This window comes from Capricornis sumatraensis, chromosome 18 (assembly GCF_032405125.1).
Source record: "Capricornis sumatraensis isolate serow.1 chromosome 18, serow.2, whole genome shotgun sequence".
Lineage (NCBI taxonomy): Eukaryota > Metazoa > Chordata > Mammalia > Artiodactyla > Bovidae > Capricornis > Capricornis sumatraensis.
The window spans coordinates 21539993-21564349 of NC_091086.1; the positions used below are offsets into that span (position 1 = coordinate 21539993).

Here is a 24357-nt window from a genome sequence, read left to right on the forward strand (position 1 = left end):
CCCTGGGATTTCTTTGGAAGGAATGATGCTAAAGCTGAAACTCCAGTACTTTGGCCACCTCATGCAAAGAGTTGACTCATTGGAAAAGACTCTGATGCTGGGAGGGATTGGGGGCAGGAGGAGAAGGGGACAACAGAGAATGAGATGGCTGGATGGCATCACCGACTCGATGGACGTGAGTCTGATTGAACTCCGGGAGTTGGTGATGGACAGGGAAGCCTGGCGTGCTGCGATTTATGGGGTCACAAAGAGTCGGACACGACTGAGTGACTGAACTGAACTGATATCTAAATCTCTTTGCTGTACATCTGAAATTAATATACTTTAATAAAATGAAAATTTATCAATGCCTAAAACTAAGTGTATGTATAGTTAGAGTTAACACAACCGGTCACAAGATTTTTTTTCCCCAGAATGTTAAATAGGCTCCTTAACCAAAATCTTTTCTTCCCTACTTACTATAAAATATCTAACTCAGTTTCTACAGAAACCATAATATTGGTTGTTTTGTATCTACTTCAAGGATTCTCTCAAACTCTGGATGCAATTTTCAAAATAAAAATTGAAGAGGTTTTGGTATAGATCTGTGGTTCTCAACTAGGGGTAGGAGGAGCAGAAATTTTTCTCTGTGGCACATATTTGTGAATGTCTGGAAATATCAGGCTGTCACACATGGGAGATGTTACTGGCATCTAGTAGGGAAAGACCAAGGATACTTGTAAACATCCTACAAGGCACAAAAAATCCCCACAACAGAGAATTACTAGCCCAAAATATCAATAGTGCTGGAGATTGAGAAACCTTCAATGAGATAAATAGCCTATTTCTTAATTCTCCCTCGTCTCCCCACAGAAAATTAACTTACACAAACACTATACAAATCCAAAATATATCAAAATTACTCACTGATTATGGGTCTGGCACCATCAGTGCACCCTGCTCAAGAAACAGTCAACAAATAAAATGACTAATCAACACAATATATAATTGAGTCATTGGAAAAGACTCCGATGCTGGGAAAGATTGAGGGCAGGAGGAGAAGGGGGCAACAGAGGATGATATGGTTGGATGGCATCACTGATTCAATGGACATGAGTTTGAGCAAGCTCCGAGAGTTGGCGATGGAGGAAGCCTGGTGTGCTGCAGTCCACGGGGTCTCAATGAGACGGACATGACTTAGCGACTGAATAACAAATTAGACTCTCATTAAGTTTGCTAAATGACTGAAGAAATTATTTGTATTTATATATAAATACACTAATAAACATACGAGATCTTATATGATCCCTGAATTGATTGAGTTGGAGTCAATAATTGAGTGTAGTTATAATTTAATCACATGCTGATGACTGTAAAACAGAGATGAAAATAGCACAGTTCCCTTAATACTTTACTGAGCTGCAGAACTTCTTGACACCAGATTTCTTATCAAAGAGAATGATAAATGTCTCCATTAATTAAATCATTTGAGTTGAGTCTTCTATTATGTGAAACTGAACCAACCCAGCTCATTCAACAACAAATACTTATCAAGTGCCTACTGTGGACCAGGCACTGTACTGATACAATTACTGACATAATCCATAAAATACCAATTACATGAGTACTTTGTGAAACTTTATTAGCCAAAACATGACTATGGTTTATCATAATTTACAAAATACTATAATACTGCGGCTTGTTCACAGGCACCCTTATAATTTTTCACATGAGCAAGCTATAACTGGAAATAAAACTCACAGTTAAAAAAAGTAACAACAAAGTAACAAGTGATCTAACAACTGTACCCAGTTTTTGGAGGATGGATTGGAAGAAATAGAAAGGAAGATTAACTGATTTTTTTTCCCAATCCATTCTGAGTGAAGATCTGTTGCACTACATTCATAAGAACTCCCAAGTACAGATAAGTTCTCTTTGGCTACAAACAGAAATTGTAAAAACCAAGAAGTCTAAAAGTATTTCTCCTGTATTCCTAAGTAACCATTTACTTTGATTAACAATGTGTATTGCAGTTAGCAATTGTAAGTCTTGCCTCTCGTTGGCTTTAACCTGAAAACTCAATTTTCTTAAAAAAAAAAAGAAAAAAAAACAACCTGAGATATAATTGATGTACAAGATTACATTAGTTTCAGATGTACAACACAGGGATTCAATATTTGCATATATTGTGAAATGTTCACAGACAATAAATCTAGTTAACATCCATCACCACACAGTTACAAATTTTTTTTCTTGTGCTGAGAACTTGTAAGATATACTCTTTTAACAACTTCCAAATATGCAATAACTATAGTCAACATGCTGCACATATAATTTTCTAATTATGAAACCAACAATATAAATTACTCATAGTGCTATTCTGAAGATTAAATAATATGGAGGCAACCTATAAATTCTCAAGTTCAACACAAATGTGAGATCAAGCTTTAATATTTCCACTTAAATTTGACAAATCCCTATTTAAATTTGAATATAAAACATACCCCAGCCTACATCAAAAAATAAAAATAATCCACTATGCCCATAATATGTAAGCAACAGTTTTTAGCACATGGTCAGATTTACTTTTTCAAAGAATCACTTAAACTCCAGTAAGTTACAAGGCTGGATAGAGAGCAACTGTTGTCCAATCAAAACACAACTATGGCTTATCTGGAGACACACAGATTCAAGAATTCTCTAGAACAGGATCTATTAAGACTTCACAATCTATTTGAGATGACGGAAGAGGGAAATGAAACAGGTTTTTATTGTGTTTTCAAATTTTAACATTACCCATCTTTCCTTTTTGTGCTTCCTATTAAGTCTTTCAGTGACGTTGGATTTTAACTTTAAACTTTTCTTTATTTTCCTAATTATATTCTTGTCAGATAAATGAAATTATTATAACATTATATATATTGAATATAAATTTTCTGTAGTTTCTCTACACTTTAATTTTGTATTCTATCATGCCTAAAATTCCAAATTTCCACATAATTTCTATATCCATTATTTCCACTTCCTTGTAATTTATTAATAATCACTGTTGAACTGTGCCTGCCTACCCACCTGCCAAAGCAGGAGACTTAAGAGACACGGGGTTCAATCCCTGAGTCAGGAAGATTCCCGGGAGTAGGACATGGCAACCCACTGCAATATTTTTGCTGAGAGAATCTGGTAGACAGAAGAGCCCGGTGGTTACGGTCCATAGGGCTGCAAAGAGTCAGACACAACTGAAGTAACTCAGCATGCATGCATGCACATTGAACTATGCACTTATAGCTTATCATGTGCTATAAAAGATCTTGCTGTTTGCAATGTTTGACGTCCTTCTTAAATGTTTATTTATCATTCAATTAGTATTTTGAAGAGGTCTTGCTATTTCATTATGTGTGTTCATAATATCCTCCTGAATTTTCTCCACTACTGAAAAAAGCAATTTATATGTATCTCAAATAGAAAATGAAGTTTCTATTTGGATGCTGAGTCGGCTACTGTCATTAAGTTTTGTATTTCTGGCTATAACAATGTATGGGTATAACAACATATTCTGACTAGTTATATTTCTGCTTAAGCACATATAGGAATTTACATTGCATTTTAAAATCATGTATATGTGTCTCTTAGAATTTTTTTGTGTTTACTTCTGCAAATATTATCTTTAATAACTTTTTACTTAAAACTTGTTTATCAGCTCTCTATTTTAGCCCATTGGGTTTTTTTAAACAAATATTTTAGTTTTGTAAAGATATTTCTTTTAACCTCTTACTATAATATTTAAATGTTTGTAACTTCTAAAGAATTTAAAACTCTTGCTAATGGAGAAAGAGGATAAAAGATAACTGATGAAGCATGGACACTGAGGAGACATGGTTGAAGTAAAATTTCAAAAGAGTTAACAGTCACATAAAGTATAAAAATTTTGATGTTCCTATTTACTTCTCTTTTTGCTCCCCACTTTGCTTTTCAAACCTAAAATTTTATTTCTTCCTCATTTTTCAGAAGAATTAATCAAATTATCAAAGATAACAAGCTTCCCTTCTCTTCTTTAACCTACTTTTTAAACCTGTAATTTTTAAAAATTCTCACTCATTTAAAAAAAATTTTTTTTGGTTACACCACATGGCATGTGGGATCTCAGTTCCTCAACCAGCAATCAAAGCTGCACCCCCTACATTGGAAGGGCGGGATCTTAACCACTGGATCACCAGGGAATTTCTGGAACATTTTCACATTTTTGAGTGTTCACCTAGCTATCTTGCAAAGATCTGAAATCTAAGATTAAGTCTGTGTAACTGTAAATCTTTTGTTTTCATAAAGACTAAAAACTACCCCCAGACACAGAAAGACAAATAGTTAATTTTCTCACTTTTGTGTGGAACCTAAAATAAAGTTCAACTCACAGAAACAGAGAGTAGAATGATGGTTGCCAGAGGCTGGGGGGGATGGGGAAAATTGGGAGATGATGGTCAAAAAGATACAAATTTTCAATTATAAGATGAGTAAGTTCTGGGGATCTAGTGTACGGTATGGTGATTATTGTATACTAGAAATTTTTATTAATAGAATTGTGTATACTAGAAATGTATACATATCATATTCTCACCACATACACACACACAAAAAGGTAACTATGTGAGGTAACAGATATGTTACTTGATTATGGTAATCATTTCACAATGTATACATATATTAAATTATCACATTGTACACTATTTAAAAAATCATGTTGTACAACCTAAATGTATACAATTTTTGCCAATCACACCTCAATAAAACTGGAAAAAAAAATAAGAACTTCTCTTTAGCTGTAAACACCATTTTAGCTGAAGGCTGTATCTGAGGCTGTGCTCCCACTAGCTCGCTTTTATTCATTTGCTCTTTAATTTTGGAAACCATGGCCTTTTTTTTCTTTTAATATTGATATGACCATTATAAGATCTAGAATATTGTAACTTGCTTAAATCATATAAGCAGAGAATTAAAATGAGGCCCTCTGAATTAAATTTTTAAAACCCTGACTTTATTCATTTAGAAGCATCTTTATTTAAATTAGTTTTCTCAAGTTTCTTGTTAACCTTTGCAATAATAATTTTATTTCTCACCTTTTCAGTTAAAAGAATTGCTCTAGTTATTTTTTATTATTTTCCTTGTCTTTTTTCTTTCTACTTGTATTCTCATAAATAGGGAAATAAATTTATTGATGTTGTGATTAAGTTTCATCATCACCTAACTTAAGAACCTTATTTCTTCTTTCATTGTTATATTATATCCAGATATCTTCTGTTTCTTCTATTCACCTGGTCATGGATTATAATTTACCATTTATTCTTTCTAATGTTTTTATACTTTTGATCCTCTGTAAAATTTGAGCTTAATATTCTTCAAACTTCTTTCCAGAAAAATATCTGACTTTTCTGTGTCTACTGTGTTTCTCAGCTCTGCAGACAGTTATTTGAGGCTTCTCTGACTGAACTACCTGTCTGACTCAATTTCCTTCCTGCCTGCCATAGTAATTATTAATAATGGTCTTTACAGATGTCTTATTTTCTCCTTTTCTTTTTTGTCAGCTCAATTTTTCTTTTCTTTTTTGAGGTGCTGAAGGAGGTTTTGTTTTATTGTTTTGGTCTGGGTATTTTTATTCTTTAAATCTTCCACTGGTAATTATCTCTCCAATTATCTATTTGGAGAGCTCTCACTGCATCCTACTACTGGTTATTCTGTATTTTCTTTCACATCTCGCTTTAGACTCAGAGTGCTGCTTTCTGATACCTTGATTAGCCTTCTCTTTTCCTAAAAATCAGATATAATTTAGGACAATGATTTGCCACCACTGGAGATATCTGAAACTATACGCAATGTATACTGAAAGTAAGCATGTTATAAATGTTAGGGATATTTAGCTCTAAAAGGGAATATTCTAAAGGGGAAAACACCCAAGTGACTGTAATTCTGTAAAGTTTGTTTAAAAGAAAGATAGTCACTTTATTACTCAAATCTAAGAGTTACTAGTAACATTGGTAATATCATCACTGAATGTTGGATGGAAGGCTTTATGAAGCAAACAAAATTTTTAATACACATGAAAAAGTGGATTGGGAATTCCCTGGTAGGATTAACTGGGTGGTTTAACTGGGGCCCCAGGATTTACCCCAGCCCTGGTCAGGGAACTAACATCCCACAAGCGACACCACATGGACAAAAAACAGAAGAACGAGTGAGTTAACTTGAACAGAAAAAGAAGGGAAGAGAAAGTATTCCAAAAAGACATGTGAGGATATGAGATTTCAAGAAATGAAGGAGGTTATGAGTAGAAATGGGAAGGACCTGCTCAGGAAATAAAGGTAATAGTCAACTGAGACCACATGGTTATTCAGTGCAATGAAAAATGAAGTTGGAAAACTAGGAAGCCAAGCTGCCTGAGGATTTAACTACCAGATGAATTAAACATGAGGGTAAAGAGATCAAAGATAAGAAAATGGAAGACCAGGTAAGAGGCAATTACAATCACACAGTTAAGGCAGTTTGGGGAAGAAACTGGTAAATTTGGTTTTATACTATTTGAGTTGTAGCTGACAGTAGAAGATTTGAGTAGAAAAGTCCACTAGGCAATCAGATATATAAATTAGGGTTCAAAAGAGGAGAAATGGTTGGAATTCTACATTTGATGGTTACATGGTTGGAAGTTAGCTCAGTTGGTAAAGAATCCACCTGCAACGAAGGAGACCCCAATTCAATTCCTGAGTGGGGAAGATCCACTAGAGAAGGGATAGGCTACCCACTCCGGTATTCTTGGGCTTCCCTTGTGGCTCAGCTGGTGAAGAATCCGCCAGCAATGTGGGAGACCTAGGTTCGATCCCTGGGTTGGGAAGATACCCTGCAGAAGGGAAAGGCTACCCACTCCAGTATTCTTGCCTGGAGAATTCCATGGACTATACAGTCCATGGGGTTGCAAAGAGTCAGACATAACTGAGTGACTTTCACAACTTTCACTTTCACCGGTTGGAAGTAACAATTGAAGAAAAAAGAACTAAAGCATTTTAGGAGTACCCACTTTTAGAGGATGAAAGAAAGAAGTGAGATAAATTTCTGTTAAAGATGCAGAGATTTACTGACTGGTGGCGGGGGATTGGAGAGATTTTTATCTCTTCTCTCAATCTCCTGACACACAGCTCAAACCCACATTGCTTATATCAACTCTGATCATTCATTACCACTATTTAACATGAGTCTTCAATGTTGTAGGAAAATACATTGCAATTTTTAAATTAACAAAATTTCTTTTACAGAATAAAATTCAAGAATTATGATTACCTTCCAAACAAAGCTGGATGAAATTTCTGCATGCTTTAGGAGCTTCTTTTGACCACAACTCTATATCAATATCTCCAGCTGTAGTTTTCAATAAAACCTGTAGAAAGCACATAAAATCATAAAGTTATCATTTTGCTTCATAATGAGTTTATTGGCTGCTCAACATAAAGTATTCACTACTGAATTCTCAATTTTAAAACAAAAATAAGAAACTTTGCTTGGTTTCTGTTGTTATACTTAAAAACTTCAAATAATCAGTACAAGTTACTCTACTTCTATCTTTTAAATACTATTTTCAGAAATAATTTATGCTTTAAGGAAAAAATATTTTTTAATCACAGAAACAACTGCATTCATTTAAAATCAATACTGTAAATTTGCTTTAATTTTAAAAGTTTTCCACATTTCTTCCAATAAAATTGGTATAGCAAATTAAGACATTAAAGAACAATGATCCCATGAAACTACATCACTAAAAGACGATTTTCCAATTATCTTTTAACATATGAACAGTTGACCTCTTCACTCACAATCACGCCATTTCTAATTTACAAAGGAACATTCTTAATCCAATTCTGGATTGTATATTTGGGATCAAACCTGTGTCTCCTGTGTCTACTGCACTGGCAGGTGGATTTGTTACCACTGAGCCACCAGGGAAGCCCCTTAAAATTACTACTAAAATTACAGTAAATGAAATCCGTTGAGAGTCTTCTTTCCACAGCTTATGAAGGCAGTTACTCCTTGGTGCAAGCAGCCATCTTGCAGGAACCAAAATCCCTACTGAGTCCACAGGAAGAAACAGCTTATAAGTCTTATTAATAAGCACAAACAGCCACAAAGAACAGAAAGCTCTAAATCTGAACACCCTGGCACAGCTGAATCCAACTGCTTTAGTGTCACTTCCCCCACACACCAGCCCTCAGTGTACCAAAGCAGAACAGAGTCCACTGTCAATCGCTGACTAATGGTCCAGGACACATGACCATCACCATCACTTTTGCTACAACTGCCTTTCAGTTTCTACTTCAGAAGCCCAAATTACACTGCCATAATTTATATAACATTGATGAATGTATTGTATCTTTTTGAGCTTTTACTGGCTACATAGTTCTCTTATAATTATGCACCTGGGGGGTGGAGGAGGAAACAATATCTATACTGTTCAGTTCAGTTGCTCAGTTGTGTCCGACTCTTTGCGACCCCATGAATCGCAGCACGCCAGGCCTCCCTGTCCATCACCAACTCCCGGAGTTCACTCAGACTCACGTCCATCGAGTCCATGATGCCATGCAGCCATCTCATCCTCTGTCGTCCCCTTCTCCTCCTGCCCCCCATCCCTCCCAGCATCAGGGTCTTTTCCCATGAGTCAACTCTTCGCATGAGGTGGCCAAAGTACTGGAGTTTCAGCTTTAGCATCATTCCTTCCAAAGAATACCCAGGACCGATCTCCTTTAGAATGAACTGGTTGGATCTCCTTGCAGTCCAAGGGACTCTCAAGAGTCTTCTCTAACACCACAGTTCAAACGCATCAATTCTTCGGCGCTCAGCCTTCTTCACAGTCCAACTCTCACATCCATACATGACTACTGGAAAAATCATAGCCTTGACTAGACGGACCTTTGTTGGCAAAGTAATGCCTCTGCTTTTGAATATGCTATCTAGGTTAGTCATAACTTTCCTTCCAAAGAGTAAGCGTTTTTTAATTTCATGGCTGCAATCACCATCTGCAGTGATTTTGGAGCCCAAAAAAATCTATACTGTAGCAGATTTTAAAAAGTTATGACCAACCTAGATAGTATATTCAAAAGCAGAGACATTACTTTACCGACTAAGGTCCATCTAGTCAAGGCTATGGTTTTTCCTGTGGTCATGTATGGATGTGAGAGTTGGACTGTGAAGAAGGCTGAGCACTGAAGAATTGATGCTTTTTAACTGTGGTGCTAGAGAAGACTCTTGAGGGTCCCTTGGACTGCAAGGAGATCCAACAAGTCCATTCTGAAGGAGATCAGTCCTGGGTATTCTTTGGAAGGAATGATGCTAAAGCTGAAGCTCCAGTACTTTGGCCACCTGATGCGAAGAGCTGACTCATTGGAAAAGACTCTGATGCTGGGAGAGATTGGGGGCAGGAGGAGAAGGGGACGGCAGAGGATGAGATGGCTGGATGGCATCACGGACTCGATGAACGTGAGTCTGAGTGAACTCCAGGAGATGGTGATGGACAGGGAGGCCTGGCGTGCTGAGAGCTGGACACGACTGAGCGACTGAACTGAACTGAACCCTTAAAGAAATATAAAAGAACCAAAAGTACTAATGTGCATGATTTTCTCAGTCCTTTACACTTTCTCTACAAAAAGAAGGGGGTATTTGTTGAGTGCCTCCCATGTGCCAGCTTCTGTGCCAGACACTTTATATATCCTATCTCACTTAATCCTCATCTGCAAGGTAGGTATCATTACTCTTATTTATGAAGAATCAGAGACTCAGACAAAGTCAATTTATCCAGGGTCTACAGTGAACACACTTAAACCAAAGGCTTTCTAATGCAAAGCCCATGCTTCTTCTATCTCACCATACTGCCTCCACAAAGTCCTCCATAAATTCCATACTATGCTGGAAAAAAAACATCCATCAAACTCTAGGGCACCATCACATGTTGCAAAATAAATCTCCAAGTTACCCTGGTCACAAATGATTTGAGTAGAGAACAATGTCTAAGTCAAAAGCACTCACATATTGCTTTGCATATAAGCATATGCAGGCATACCTCTGAGACATCACAGGTTTGGTTTCCCACCACTACAACAAAATGAATATTGCAAAAAAGTGAGCCACATAAAGTCTTTGGTTTCTCAGTGCATACAGAAGTTATGTTTACTCTATACTGTATGCAACAGCATTATGTCTGAAAAGACAAAGTGCAAACCTTAATTTTAAAATACTTTATTATTAAAATTGCCAATCTACATGTAAACCTTTAGTGAATCATAATCTTTTCACTGGTGGGGGGCTTAAAATGTTGCAAGAATTACCCAAAATGTGACCCAAAGACACAAAGTGAACAAATGCTGTTGGAAAAATGCTAAGAGGCTTGCTGTTATATGTATAAGTGCATCACTTTGCAGTATACCTGAAACTAACACAACATTGTACATCAACTATACTTCAGTTAAAAAAAAAAATTAACTGAACAACCAATGGATCATTAAAGAAATCAAAGAAAAAAAAATACCTAGGGACAGAAATACCACATACCAAACCTTATGGGGTACAACAAAAGTGTTTCTAAGAGAGATGGTCATAGCAATACGGGCCAAACTCAAGAAACAAGACAATCTAAAACAATCTAACTTTACACCTAGATGAACTAGAAAAAAGATGAACAAATGAAGTCAAGAGTTGGTAGAAGAAAGGAAATAATAAAGAACACAGTATAAATGATTTAGAAACTAAAAAACAATAGACAAGATCAATGACGCTAATGGCTAGCTCTTTGAAAAGATAAACAAAACTGACAAAACTTTAGCTACACTCACAAAGAAAAAGAGGGCTCAAATAAATAAAATTAGAAATGAAAAAGAAATTACCACTGATACCATACAAATACAAAGGAGCACAGAGATACTCTGAACAATTATATGCCAACAAATTGGACAACCTAGAAAAAAAATGGATAAATTACTAAAAACATACAATCTTCCATGACTGAATCATGAAAAAATAGGAAATAGAAAAAATCTAAATAGATTACTAGTAAAGAGATCGAATCAGTAATCAAAAACTGCCAACAAAAGCACAGGATCAGATGGCTTCACTGATGAATTCTACCAAACATTCAAAGAGTAAGTATCTATCCTTCTTAAAATTTTACAAAGCTAGCATTACCCTGATACCAAAATCAAAGACACCACAAAACAAAATTACTAGAGCTAATCAATGAATATAGTAAAGTTGCAGGATATAAAATTAACACATAGAGATCCCTTGCATTCCTATACACTAACAAGGAGAAAACAGAAAGAGAAATGAAGGAAACAATTCCATTTACCACTGCAATGAAAAGAATAAAATACTTAGGAGTAAATCTACCTAAAGAAACAAAAGACCTATATATAGAAAACTATAAAACACTGGTTAAAGAAATCAAAGATCACAGATAGAGAAATATACCATGTTCATGGATCAGAAAAATCAATATAGTGAAAATGAGTATACTACCCAAAGCAATTTATAGATTCAATGTAATCCCTATCAAGCTACCAATGGTATTTTTCACAGAACTAAAACAAATAAATTCACAATTTGTATGGAAATACAAAAAACCTCGAATAGCCAAAGCAATCTTGAGAAAGAAGAATGGAACCAGAGGAATCAACCTGCCTGACTTCAGGCTCTACTATAAAGCTACAGTCATCAAGACAGTATGGTTCTGACACAAAGACAGAAATATAGATCGATGGAATAAAATAGAAAGCCCAGAGATAAATCCACGCACCTATGGACACCTTATCTTTGACACAGGAGACAAGAATATACACTGGAGAAAAGACAATCTCTTTAACAAGTGGTGCTGGGAAAACTGGTCAACCACTTGTAAAGGAATGAAACTAGAACACTTTCTAACACCATACACAAAAATAAACTCAAAATAAATTAAAGATCTAAGTGTAAAACCAGAAACTATAAAACTGCTAGAGAAAAATATAGGCAGAACACTCTCTGACATAAATCACAGCAGTATCCTCTGTGACCCACCTCCCAGAGTAATGGAAATAAAAGCAAAAATAAACAAATGGGACCTAATTAAACTTAAAAGCTTTTGCACAACAAAGGAAACTATAAGCAAGCTGAAAAGACAGCCTTCAGAATGAGAGAAAATACTGGCAAAAGAAGCAATTGACAAAGAATTAATCTCAAAAATATATAAGCAACTCCTGCAGCTCAATTCCAGAAAAATAAACAACCCAATCAAAAAATGGGCCAAAGAACTAAGCAGACATTTCTCCAAAGAAGACATACAGATGGCTAGCAAATACATGAAAAGATGCTCAACATCATTCATTAACAGAGAAATGCAAATCAAAACCACAATGAGGTACCATCTCACAATATTCAGAATGGCTGCCATCAAAAAGTCTACAAACAATATCCTGGAAACAGTGCAGAGAAAAGGCAGCCCTCTTACACTGTTGGTGGGAATGCAAACTAGTACAGCCACTATGGAGATCAGTGTGGAGATTCCTTAAAAAACTGGAAATAGAACTGCCATATGACCCAGAAATCTCACTGCTGGGCATATACACTGAGGAAACCAGAATTGAAAGAGACACATGTACCCCAATGTTCATTGCAGCACTGTTTATAATAGCCAGGACATGGAAGCAACCTAGATGTCCATCAGCAGATGAATGGATAAGAAAACTGCTGCTACTGCTAAGTCACTTCAATTGTGTCCGACTCTGTGCGACCCCATAGACGGCAGCCCACCAGGCTCCCCCATCCCTGGGAATCTCCAGGCAGGAACGCTGGAGTGAGCTGCCACTTCCTTCTCCGATGCAGGAAAGTGAAAAGTGAAAGTAGTCACTCAGTCATGTCCAACCCTCAGCGACCCCATGGACTGCAGCCTTCCAGGCTACTCCGTCCATGGGATTTTCCAGACAAGAGTACTGGAGTGGGTTGCCATTGCCTTCTGCGAAGAAAGCTACATATACACAATGGAATATTACTCAGCCATTAAAAAGAATGCATTTGAATCAGTTCTAACAAGGCAGATGAAACTAGAACCTATTATACAGAATGAAGTAAGTCAGAAAGAAAAACACTAATTAGTATACTAACGCATATATATGGAATTTAGAAAGATGGTATCAATGACCCTATATACGAGACAGCAAAGGAGACACAGATGTAAAGAACAGTCTTTTGGACTCTGTGGGAGAGGGAGAGAGTGGGATGATTTGAGAGGGTAGCATTGAAACATGTATATTATCATATGTGAAGTGGATCACCGGTCCAGGTTCAATGTATGAGATAGGGTGCTCAGGGCTGGTGCCCTGGGATGACCCTGGGGGATAGGATGGGGAGGGAGCTGGGAGGGATGTTCTGGATGGGGAACACATGTGCACCTGAGGCTGATTCATGTCGATGTATGGCAAAACCCACTACATTATTGTAAAGTAATTAGCCTCCAATTAAAATAAATAAATCAATTAGAAAAAATGAATCGACAACAACAAAAATAAAGGCCAGAAAGTAAAAGGAAAAAAGAAGTCCATACTACCCAAATAATCTATACATTTAGTGTAATCCCTATCAAAACTCCAATGGCATTTTTCACAGAACTAGGACAAATAATCCTAAAATTTGTATGGAACCACAAAAGACCCCAAATGGACAAAGAAACCTTGAGAAAGAATAACAAATCCAGAGGTATCATGCTCCCTAATTTCAAATTATACTACAAAACTATAGCAATCAAAACAAAATAGTATTGGTGTAAAAAACAGAGGCATATATCAATGGAACAGAATGGAAGGCTCAGAAATAAGACCACACTTTCATGGTTAATTAGTTTACCAGGTCACCCTGCTTATTTAACTTATATGCAGAGTACATCATGAGAAACGCTGGACTGGAAGAAACACAAACTGGAATCAAGATTGCCGGGAGAAATATCAATAACCTCAGATAGGCAGATGACACCACCCTTATGGCAGAAACTGAAGAGGAGCTAAAAAGCCTCTAGATGAAAGTGAAAGAGGAGAGCAAAAAAGTTGGCTTAAAGCTCAACATTCAGAAAACGAAGATCATGGCATCCGGTCCCATCACTTCATGGGAAATAGATGGGGAAACAATACAAACGGTGTCAGACTTTATTTTTTTGGGCTCCAGAATCACTGCAGATGGTGACTGCAGCCATGAAATTAAAAGACGCTTACTCCTTGGAAGAAAAGTTATGACAAACCTAGATAGCATATTCAAAAGCAGAGACATTACTTTTCCGACTAAGGTCCGTCTAGTCAAGGCTATGGTTTTTCCTGTGGTCATGTATGGATGTGAGAGTTGGACTGTGAAGAAGGCTGAGCGCTGTAGAATTGATGCTTTTTAACTGTGATGCTGGAGAAGACTCTTGAGAGTCCCTTGGACTGCAAGGAGATCCAACCAGTCCATTCTGAAAGAGATCAACACTGGGATTTCTTTGGAAGGAATGATGCTAAAGCTGAAACTCCAGTACTTTGGCCACCTCATGCGAAGAGTTGACTCATTGGAAAAGACTCTGATGCTGGGAGGGATTGGGGGCAGGAGGAGAAGGGGACGACAGAGGATGAGATGGCTGGATGGCATCATGGACTCGATGGACTTGAGTCTGAGTGAACTCCGGGAGATGGTGATGAACAGGGAGGCCTGGTGTGCTGCGATTCATGGGGTCGCAAAGAGTCGGACACGATTGAGCAACTGAACTGAACTGATGGAGGCAAGAACGTATAATGGGGAGAGGTACTCTCTTCAAAAATCTATCCTGGGAAAACTGAACAGCTGCAAGTAAAAGAGTGAAACTAGACCACTATCATATACTATATATAAAAACAAACTCAAAGTGGACTCAAGACTTGAATGCAAAATCTGAAACCATAAATATTCCAGAATAAAAGATGGGCAGTAAGTGCCTTTAGTACTGGTCTTAGCAAAGTGCTTTTTTTTTTTTTAATCAGATTTCATATGCAAGGCAACAAAGGTAAAAATAACCAAATGGGATGATATGAACAAACAATCTTCTGCACAGCAAAGGAAACCATCAACAAAATGAAAACATAACCACTGAATTGGGAGAAGATATTTGCACATCATATATCTGATAAAGGGTTAATCTCCAAAATATAAAGAGAACTTCTATAACATATGTAACAAAAAATCTGTTTAAAAACCACATATAAGGATCTGAATACACATTTTTTCCAAAGAAGACATACAGATGGGTAACAGGCACATGAAAAGATGCTCAAAATCACTAATCATAAGGTAAATGCAAATCAAAACCACAGTGAGGTATCATCTCACACCCAACAGAATGGTTATTATTAAAAAGATAAGAAATAACAAGTGTTAGCAAAGATATGGAAGAAGGGAACATCTGTGAACTGTTGGTGGGAATATAAATTGGCACAGCCACTATGGAAAACACTGTGGAGGTTACTCAAAAAGTTAAAAATGAACTACCATACTAACCAGCAATTCTACTTTTGAATATTTATCCAAAGAAAAAGAAGACATTAACTAGAAAAGATATATGTACCCCTACGTTCACTGCAGCATTATTTACAAAAGCTAGCAAAGTAATGCTCAAAATTCTCCAAGCCAGACTTCAACAGTGAGTGAATCAAGAACTTCCAGATGGTCAAGCTGGATTTAGAAAAGGCAGAGGAACCAGATATCAAATTGCCAACATCCACTGGATCATCAAAAAAGCAAAAGAGTTCCAGAAAAACACCTGCTTCTGCTTCATTGATTATGCTAAAGTCTTTGACTGTGTGGGTCACACATATCAAGACTGCCGGGAGAAGTATCAGTGACCTCATATATGCAGATGACACCACCCTTATGGCAGAAGGCGAAGAAGAACTAAACAGCCTCTTGATGATAGTGAAAGAGGAGAGAGAAAACGCTGGCTTAAAACTCAACATTCAAAAAAAGATCATGGCATCTGGTCCCATCACTTCCTGGCAAATTGATGGGGAAACAATGGAAACAGTGACAGAATCCTTTCTTGGGCTCCAAAATCACTGCAGATGGTGACTGCAGCCATGAAATTAAAGACGCTTGCTCCTTGGAAGAAAAGCTATGATCAACCTAGACAGCATATTAAAAAGCAGAGACATTACTTTGCCAACAAAGATTCATGTAGTCAAAGCTATGGTTCTTCCAGTAGTCACATATGGATGTGAGAGTTGGAATATAAACAAAGCTGAGCGCCAAAAAATTGATGCTTTCGAACTGTGGTGTTCGAGAAGACTGTTCAGAGTCCCTTGGACTGCAAGGAGATCAAAGCAGTCAGTCCTAAAGGAAATCAGTCCTGAATATTCATCTGAAGGACTGATGCTGAAGCTGAAGCTCCAATACTTTGCCCACCTGATGTGAAGAACTGACTCAATGGAAAAGACCCTGATGCTGGGAAAGACTGAAGGCGGGAGGAGAAGGGGATAACAGAGGATGAGATGGTTGGATGGCATCACCAACTCGATGGACATGAGTTTGAGCAAGTTCCCAGCGTTGGTGATAGACAGGGAAGCCTGGCATGCTGCAATCCATGGGGTTGCAAAGAGTCGGACACGACTGAGTGACTGAATTGAACATAAGAAAACAACTTAAGTGTCCACTGATGGATGAGTATAAAGAAGACACACCAGAATACTACTCAGCCATAAAAAAGAAAGTAATATTGCCATGTGCCACAACATGGATGGAGCTTTACGAGTATTATGCTAAATGAACTCAGTCTGACATAGAAAGATAAATACCACATGATTCCATTTACATGTGGACTCTGAAACAGAAACAAATAAAACCCAGACTTAGATACAGAAAATAGTCTGGTGGTTGCCAGAGGTGAGAAACAGTGAAAATGGGTGGGAGGTGAGGGGTAGAATAGGTGAAGGGAATCAAGAGGTACCAACATTCAGTTGCATAATAAGTAAGTCATGGGGATGAAAAGTACAGCATAGAGAATACAGTCGATAAAATAGCATTAACTTTGTATGCTGACAAGTGGTAACTAGACTTATTGTGGTGACCATTTTGTAATGTTTCAAATGTTAAATCATGTTGCACACATGAAGCTAATATGTATAGCACATATACCATACTTCAATAAAAAATAAAAATAGGGATAGTAATATCTTCATAGGTTCGCTGTAAGGACAAAATGAGTTATTATACACAGACTGCTCAGAACAGTACCTGATAGAGTAAATGCTCAAAATATGGTAGCTATAATTGTTGTAATTATTATTTTTATAAAAATTTTTGACAACAGGAAACTTGTAAGTTTATATGGTAAAACCACATTATGAGTGGGTCATGGTTCTAACCAGGTTTTCTTAATCTTTTCATTGGTAAGCTACTGAATTAAAAAAGAAGGTACATTGCTCCTCCTTCGGCCATGCATTCTATTTGGCCACAACTACTCTGTCATGTATCAGTGGCTCTTTTTCTTAATGCTTACAAGTAAGACAATACTGTGATAATGTTTCTTAAGATTAAAACATATGGGTTAATATAAAATGTAGATTAAATCATCATAATACATGGAAATTTCATCTTCAGTAGATCAGGAAATTTCTTCAAGGGGTACTTTCTAAGTTGATACTACTCTTTAAAGAGAGAAATTTTGTCCCATTTATTTGGAATATCTTTGAATCCTTTTAGTACAGATCACTAAACTAACAGTCATTAAGCAAACTTACTACATCTGCTTTAAATTCTTTCCAGGCCAAAATTATTTTCTTTTTATTTTTAATTGAAGGATAACTGCCTTACAATATTGTGTTGGCTTACATTGTGTCTGCCATACGTCAACATGAATCAATCATAGATATACAGGTGTGCCCTCCCTCTTGAACCTCCCACCTTCCACCCCACCCCATCCCTCTAGGTTGTCACATAGCACTGGTCTGAGTTCTCCACGCCAAAATTCTTGCCAAGCTGTCTACGGTACAGAATTTTGAAGCTTCAATTCTTCAGTTGGTTTTATGCTATAAAAAGTTCCAAACTGGTTTTGAAGGAAAACTTGGGCTATGCCTGATATTCTTTCTCAGTCCAATTCTGTTCAGAAGGACAATGTTTAACACAGTTTGCATACACTAATTTGCATGACTATTTCATGTATATTTCACTCAACTTAAGCTGTGATAATAGGTACAATGCTGGCTTTTCTTTCCACTCCCCAGTTTCGCTGACAAAGCCCAGGTCAAAAGATACTTCGTCCACGAAGACTTTCTCTACTTTCCCAGTTGCTAACTTCTCAGTAATACCATAGCAGATGCTCCTCTGTCCATTAGAACGCCTCGCAAACATACCATTAGGTTTTTGTTTACCTGCCTGTCTCTAAAACTAAAACCATTAGCTCTCCCAGGGCAGCAACAGGTTTTATCCATCCATCTTCGTATTCTCCGCACCTGGTGCCTAGTGGGCATTCAGTCAATATAGAATTGCGGAACAAATGGAGAAATCGCGATCTCCAAGTTTAGCAAAAGAATGTCAATTTTTAAAACATACCTGGCTTTTTACCTACGACCCTAGAAAATGCATGCAGAGTTAGGTTGAAGCAAAACAAGGAACAGTAGGGCCAGGAGGTTGGTTGATGGAGAAATCTCCACTTGAGGACTTTTTCAATTATGTGCTGAGAAGTGCCAGCATATGGTTTTCAGTGCAATTCTGCTCAGAGACAGAGGTAAAGTTTTTGTAATCCCTTCCAACCCTACAACCCCAGAATTCCTTTATTCAATGAGATATCGCTTTGGGGAGCCCAGGTACCCTAGGTGAGACTCACCTTCCCGTTCGTGGGAGGCTCCTGGATATAAATGTTGCTCATTCCGGTCAGTGCTCAGAACTCCGCTCCTAAATGGGGATGAGAGCAAACCGCCGGTAACTAGAGCTGCCCACCTATCGGTACACGCTTCCTTAAATTGGCAAGTCGCGGAAAGCTCCAGCCTGTCAATATCTCGCAAGACAGTAGCACCACACCAAACACTTGCTCTTCCCAAGCCTAGGTCCTCACGGACGCCGCCATGTTGCTCCTGGACCCGAGCACCGCTAATCCTGAAAAGGGGGATTCCAATGGCGTCCAGGGAATTGAGAAGAGACTATTAAACTCCGATAGATTAATTTAACTTGTATTCCAATTTTTAAAACAACAGTTCGTAAGTCTTGGTGTTGTTTACTTCACTACACTCGTGTACAGGTCTCATTCACCTCCTCGAAGCTGGCAGTAATGGTTCGCGCCGTGTGTGGCGTACAATACGATTCCCCCGGAAACTGCATCAGCAGCCACTTGGTTCCGCAATCTCCAGGCGCTTTTAGGGCCTTCCCCTACTGTCACCCGGGTGGCGCGGCGCGGGTGGGAGAAACACGGCCCCCTCGCTGGGTGTTGTCCTCGCGACCAGCGGGAAGCGAGAGAACCCTCCGAAGCCTAGGGGTTCTGCGACCCCTCTTACCAACGCCATGGCAATTCCAGGTAAAGACCAACCGCAGGGGTTTGGGCGAGGGAGGGAGTAGGTAGGGTAGGTTAGTGTGCGCTGGGTAAGGAGTACCGCCAAGGGTGGAAGGTTAAAATGATCAGGTTCGTTTGGTTTACAAGAAAAATTTTACAGTCCAAAAATAAACTCTAAAGGAAAGAAAAGAAGAAAGAAACGATCTCCCCCGCAGCAGCCCAGCTCCCACTGCCAAAAACGGACTTACAGGGAAAGTGTATATAGGGCGGAGTGGGGGAGGGGTGTTTGAGACAGACTCCTGTCTGTAGGCCTAGGAGGCAGTTGGCCCAGAAAAACTAACCTCAACTTTAGTATGGTTTGAAAATAAAATTTGAGGTGGCAACACTTGGCGGACCCAAGTAGCCGAAGGCGTTGTTTGCACTGGAAGTGTCAGGGCTGAAATGAGCCTCTGCGGTTCCACTTCTCTCTTCCTCTTACATGTAGTAGCTGTGTGGTCCTGAACCCTTCTTTTTGCCCTCCTGGGCCTATTTCTGCAACTGTTTAAAAAAAAAAAAAAAAAGGAGATGTGTTGGTTTATACCTGTGGTTCCTTCCAGTTCTCCTTGCAGGAGCTATTTTGAGAAATATACACCACCACCACCCCTCCACCCACTCAAACATGCAACTTGGAGATTCACTGTACTTAGAAAAGACGCTGAGAAGTGCAGTGGTTCAGAAGCCCTAACTTTGTTTTAACCTGCCCTCCCCAGTATTATTTGACCACGTTTGTTCTGTGGCAGCCTTTGCTGAACTGTGGTTTGCACATAGCTGTTATGCATGGGAAGGTTGTGCTGTTCTACCAACTGCAGTTTTGGAAGGATCACACAGGGCACTGTTGTCAGTTCAGTCGTGTCCGACTGTTTGTGACCCCATAGACTACAGCATGCAGGCTTCCTGTCCATCACCAACTCTGGGAACTTGCTCAAACTCATGTCCATCGAGTTGGTGATGCCATCCAACCATCTCATCCTCTGTCATCCCCTTCTCCTACCTTCAGTCTTTCCCAGCATCAAGGTCTTTTCCAATGAGTCAGTTCTTCGCATCGGATGCCCAGAGTATTGGAGCTTCAGCACCAGCTTCATGCTTTCCAATGGATATTCAGGATTGATTTCTTTTAGGATTGACTGGTTTGATCTCCTTGCAGTCCAAGGGACACTCTAGAGTCTTCTGCAACACCGCAGTTCAAAAGCCTCAATTCTTCGGTGCTCAGCTTTCTTTATAGCCTAACTCTCACATTCATACATGACTGCTGGAAAAACCATAGCTTTGACTAGATGGACCTTTGTTGGCAAAGTAATGTCTCTGCTTTTTAATACGCTGTCTAGGTTGGTCATAGCTTTTCTTCCAAGGAGCAAGCGTCTTTTAACTTCATGGCTGCAGTCACCATCTGCAGTGATTTTGGAGCCCAAGAAAAGAAAGTCTGTCACTGTTTCCATTGTTTCCCCATCAGTTTGCCAGGAAATGATGGGACCAGATGCCATGATCTTCTTTTTTTGAATGTTGAGTTTTAAGCCAGCTTTTCACTCTCTTCTTACACTATCATTAAGAGGCCGTTTAGTTCTTCGCCTTCTGCCATAAGGGTGGTGTCATCTGCATATCTGAGATTATTGATATTTCTCCTGGCTGTCTTGATCCCAGCTTGCACTTCATCCAGCCCAGTATTTTGCATAATGTACTCTGCACGTAAGTTAAATAAGCAGGGTGACAATATACAGCCTTGATGTACTCTTTTCCTAATTTTGAACCATTCTGTTCCATGTCTGGTTCTAAGTATTGCTTCTTGACCTGTGTTTTGGTTTCTTAGGAGGCAAGTAAGGTGGTCTCATATTCCCATCTCTTAAAGAATTTTCCACAGTTTGTTGTAATCCACACAGTCAAAAGCTTTAGCATAGTCAATAAAGCAGAAGTAGATATTTTTCTGGAACTCTCTTGCTTTTTCTATGATCCAGTGGATTTTGGCAATTTGATCTCTGGTTCCTCTGCCTTTTCTAAATCCAACTTGACCATCTGGAATTTCTCAGTTCACGCATGTTGAACCCTGGCTTGGAGAATTTTGAGCATTACTTTGTTAGCGTGTGAGACCAGTGCAATTGTGTGGTAGCTTGAACATTCTTTGGCAATGCCTTTTTTGTGGATTGGAATGAAAACTGACCTTTTCCAGTCCTGTGACCACTGCCGAATTTTCCAAATTTGCTGACATATTGAGTGCAACACTTTAACAGCATAATTTTTTTAGGATTTGAAATAGCTCAACTGGAATTCTGACACCTCCACTAGCTTTGTACTGATGCTTCATAAGGCCCATTTGACTTTGCATTGCAGGATGTCTGGCTCTAAGTGAATGATCACACCATCATGGTTATCTGGGTCATTGACATAGACCTGATAATTTTTATTAAAGGCATATTGCATGCTAGGCTCTGTGCTAGGCCCTGGGAATACAGTTGCCCTTGGCACAGGACTTACAATTTAGCAGTAAAAAGAAAGTACTAGAAAGTCAGACAGTGGTATGACAGGGAACATACACAGCCTTGAGGAGCACATAGAAAGGGCATCTAATAGGAAACTGGAGAGTTCAAAAGGACCTTCCAAAGGATGTGGCATTTAGGATGAGACCTGAAGAATTGTGGGAGGGGGAGTTATAGCCAGAGGGACTAGATATGTACAGAAAGAGGAAATGTGTGAGAAGATGAAATGAAAGATGTACCCTTTGGATGGAACTCAGAGTACAAACAGAAAGAAGTGAGAAATTAACTGGAGACAGAACAGTAGCTAATATTTACTCAGCATTTGCTGCATGTCAGATGTGTCAGACGCTGTCTCAAACATTGTATTTTTCTCTTATTTAACATTGGCACCCACACTGTGAGATAGGTATTACAATTTCCATGCTGCGGTTCAGAATGCTGAGGGACAGGGAAGTCAAGTGAGTAGTTGAGACAGCTAGGAAGTGACGGGTCAGTGCCGTTCCTCTGGACCCTGTGTGCTTATCCATTTTGCCATGTTTTAGTATAATTACAAGGCAATTTCCCATCCGTAGAGGATGTTTTAAGCCATGAGGAGGAGTTTGGATGTTTCCTTCAGGACCACAGGAAGAGATTTAAGGATTTTTAAAAGTACTCACATTTTGGAAGTGCATCATGGCTGCACAGTAGATTGGAGGAGAGCTAGTTTGGAAGCAGAGTCACCAGTTCAGAGTAACTCTGATAAGTTATGATGATACCTCACCAGATGGTCTCAGTGAAAAAGAAGAGAAGTAGATAGATTAGAGATATATTTCTGGTGGTGAAATCACTGATTGATTCATGGTAGGTGAGTAAGATTGGAAATGAGATACACCTGAGTTTCACCGATAGGCAGTTGGGTGGGGCTATTTCAGGCAGCACCTGAAAAGGAGCAGTTTTTAGCGAGATGATGCGTTCAGTTGGGTCTTGTGTTGAGGTGTAGTCATGGAATGGGAATATCTAATAGACACTAAGAGAGAAAATATGTAGCTTAGGAAGGAAAACAGAATCAAAGAACAATTTGGTGTCATCCACACACTTAAAATAGGCCAGGGGAATGGAAGTCTTTGCCCAGGTGGAATGTATAGAGTGTGAAGGGAAGGTCTGTGGGTGGATCTTGGAGAATATCAACATGTAAGGGGCCAGCGGAGAAAGTCCAGTCTTCACAGTAGATTGCCTCGGCATCTTGATGAGCTGAGTCAGCCCTGGTGGCCTTTACCACACACAGGTGCATCCTGAGTTGACCTGCTGCCCCTGTTGGTTTCATTATTTGAGCAAGCGTTTTGAGCACCACTGTGGTATAGGCACAGTGGGGGACACAGTGTCACAGCCTGTGTCCTCCTGAAACTTAGGTCAAGTAGTGGAATGCAATGCCCTGCTTAAGAAAGAGGACAACAGGATTCAGGAGGCTTGGGGCTGGTGCGTGGGGATGATCCAGAGAGATGATGTGGGGTGGGAGGTGGGAGGGGGAGTCAGGATTGGGAGCGTGTATACACCCGTGGCAGATTCATGTCAATGTATGGCAAAACCAATACAGTATTGTAACGTAAAATAAAGTAAAAATAAAAAATAAAATAAAATATAACCTGTCAGTATATTAAAAAAAAAAAAAAGAGGACAAAAGTGATTAAAAAAAAAAAAATCCTTATTGAAGTTCCCTTAAACTTAGACCAGAGTTATAGATATGCTAACCTTCTTTCAATTCAAAATAATGCTTCAAAGTGTAATCATCTTAAATTGTGCCATTAAGTTAGATGGTAAGACATAGATAAACTGTTTAAACCCAGGAAAAAATTGAAATAATAAGCATGACAGCCCTGTAAAAGCACAATGCAAGTGCCGTTAGAAAATACAGAAAATGTGAAGGTGATTTCTTGGATGATTGATCCAGATAGTGTATTACATGAAAATAGGGCTCCAACGATTCTCATCATCAAAAAGGATAAGAATGCTCTTTTATTTTTAGGTATAATGCTCATACAGATGTTGCTCAGTCGCTTAGTTTGTGTCTGACTCTTTGCGACCCCATGGACTGCAGCACACCAGACTTCCCTGTCCTTCACTGTCTCCTGGAGTTTGCTTAGATTCGTGTCCATTGAGTCAGTGATGTTATCAAACCATCTCATCCTCTGCTGCCCTCTTCTACAGCATGGCGTCTTTTGGGTGGTCCTGGTAGTGATTATTACAGAGTATGACTATAAAGTATCAAGGTTAGTTTCCACAAATGATAATCAGCCTCACCTATTGTATGGTCACCTCCTCCAGCTGCTTTTCCATAGCAGTGTATGTAACCATTGTGTAGGTAACACAATG

The 24357-nt window shown here is 38.7% G+C and overlaps 2 protein-coding genes across 3 annotated transcripts in view; one reads left to right on the top strand and one right to left on the bottom strand.

The window, feature by feature from the left end:
• CWC27 (CWC27 spliceosome associated cyclophilin) overlaps positions 1-19011 on the bottom strand; it is a 270424-nt gene extending 251413 nt beyond the window's left edge. For both annotated transcript variants that reach the window (XM_068990605.1, XM_068990604.1), the window contains exons 1-2: positions 18842-19011; positions 7297-7393 (exon numbers count right to left, since the gene is read on the bottom strand). In XM_068990605.1, the coding sequence (XP_068846706.1) occupies positions 7297-7393; positions 18842-18883 (139 nt within the window). In that variant the 5' untranslated portion in view covers positions 18884-19011. The remainder of the gene's footprint in view (positions 1-7296; positions 7394-18841) is intronic.
• Positions 19012-19404: 393 nt separating this feature from the next.
• The window catches only part of SREK1IP1 (SREK1 interacting protein 1), a 33676-nt gene continuing 28723 nt past the window's right edge, over positions 19405-24357 (top strand). The window contains exon 1 of the mRNA XM_068990754.1: positions 19405-19525. Within this exon, the coding sequence (XP_068846855.1) occupies positions 19513-19525 (13 nt within the window). The 5' untranslated portion in view covers positions 19405-19512. The remainder of the gene's footprint in view (positions 19526-24357) is intronic.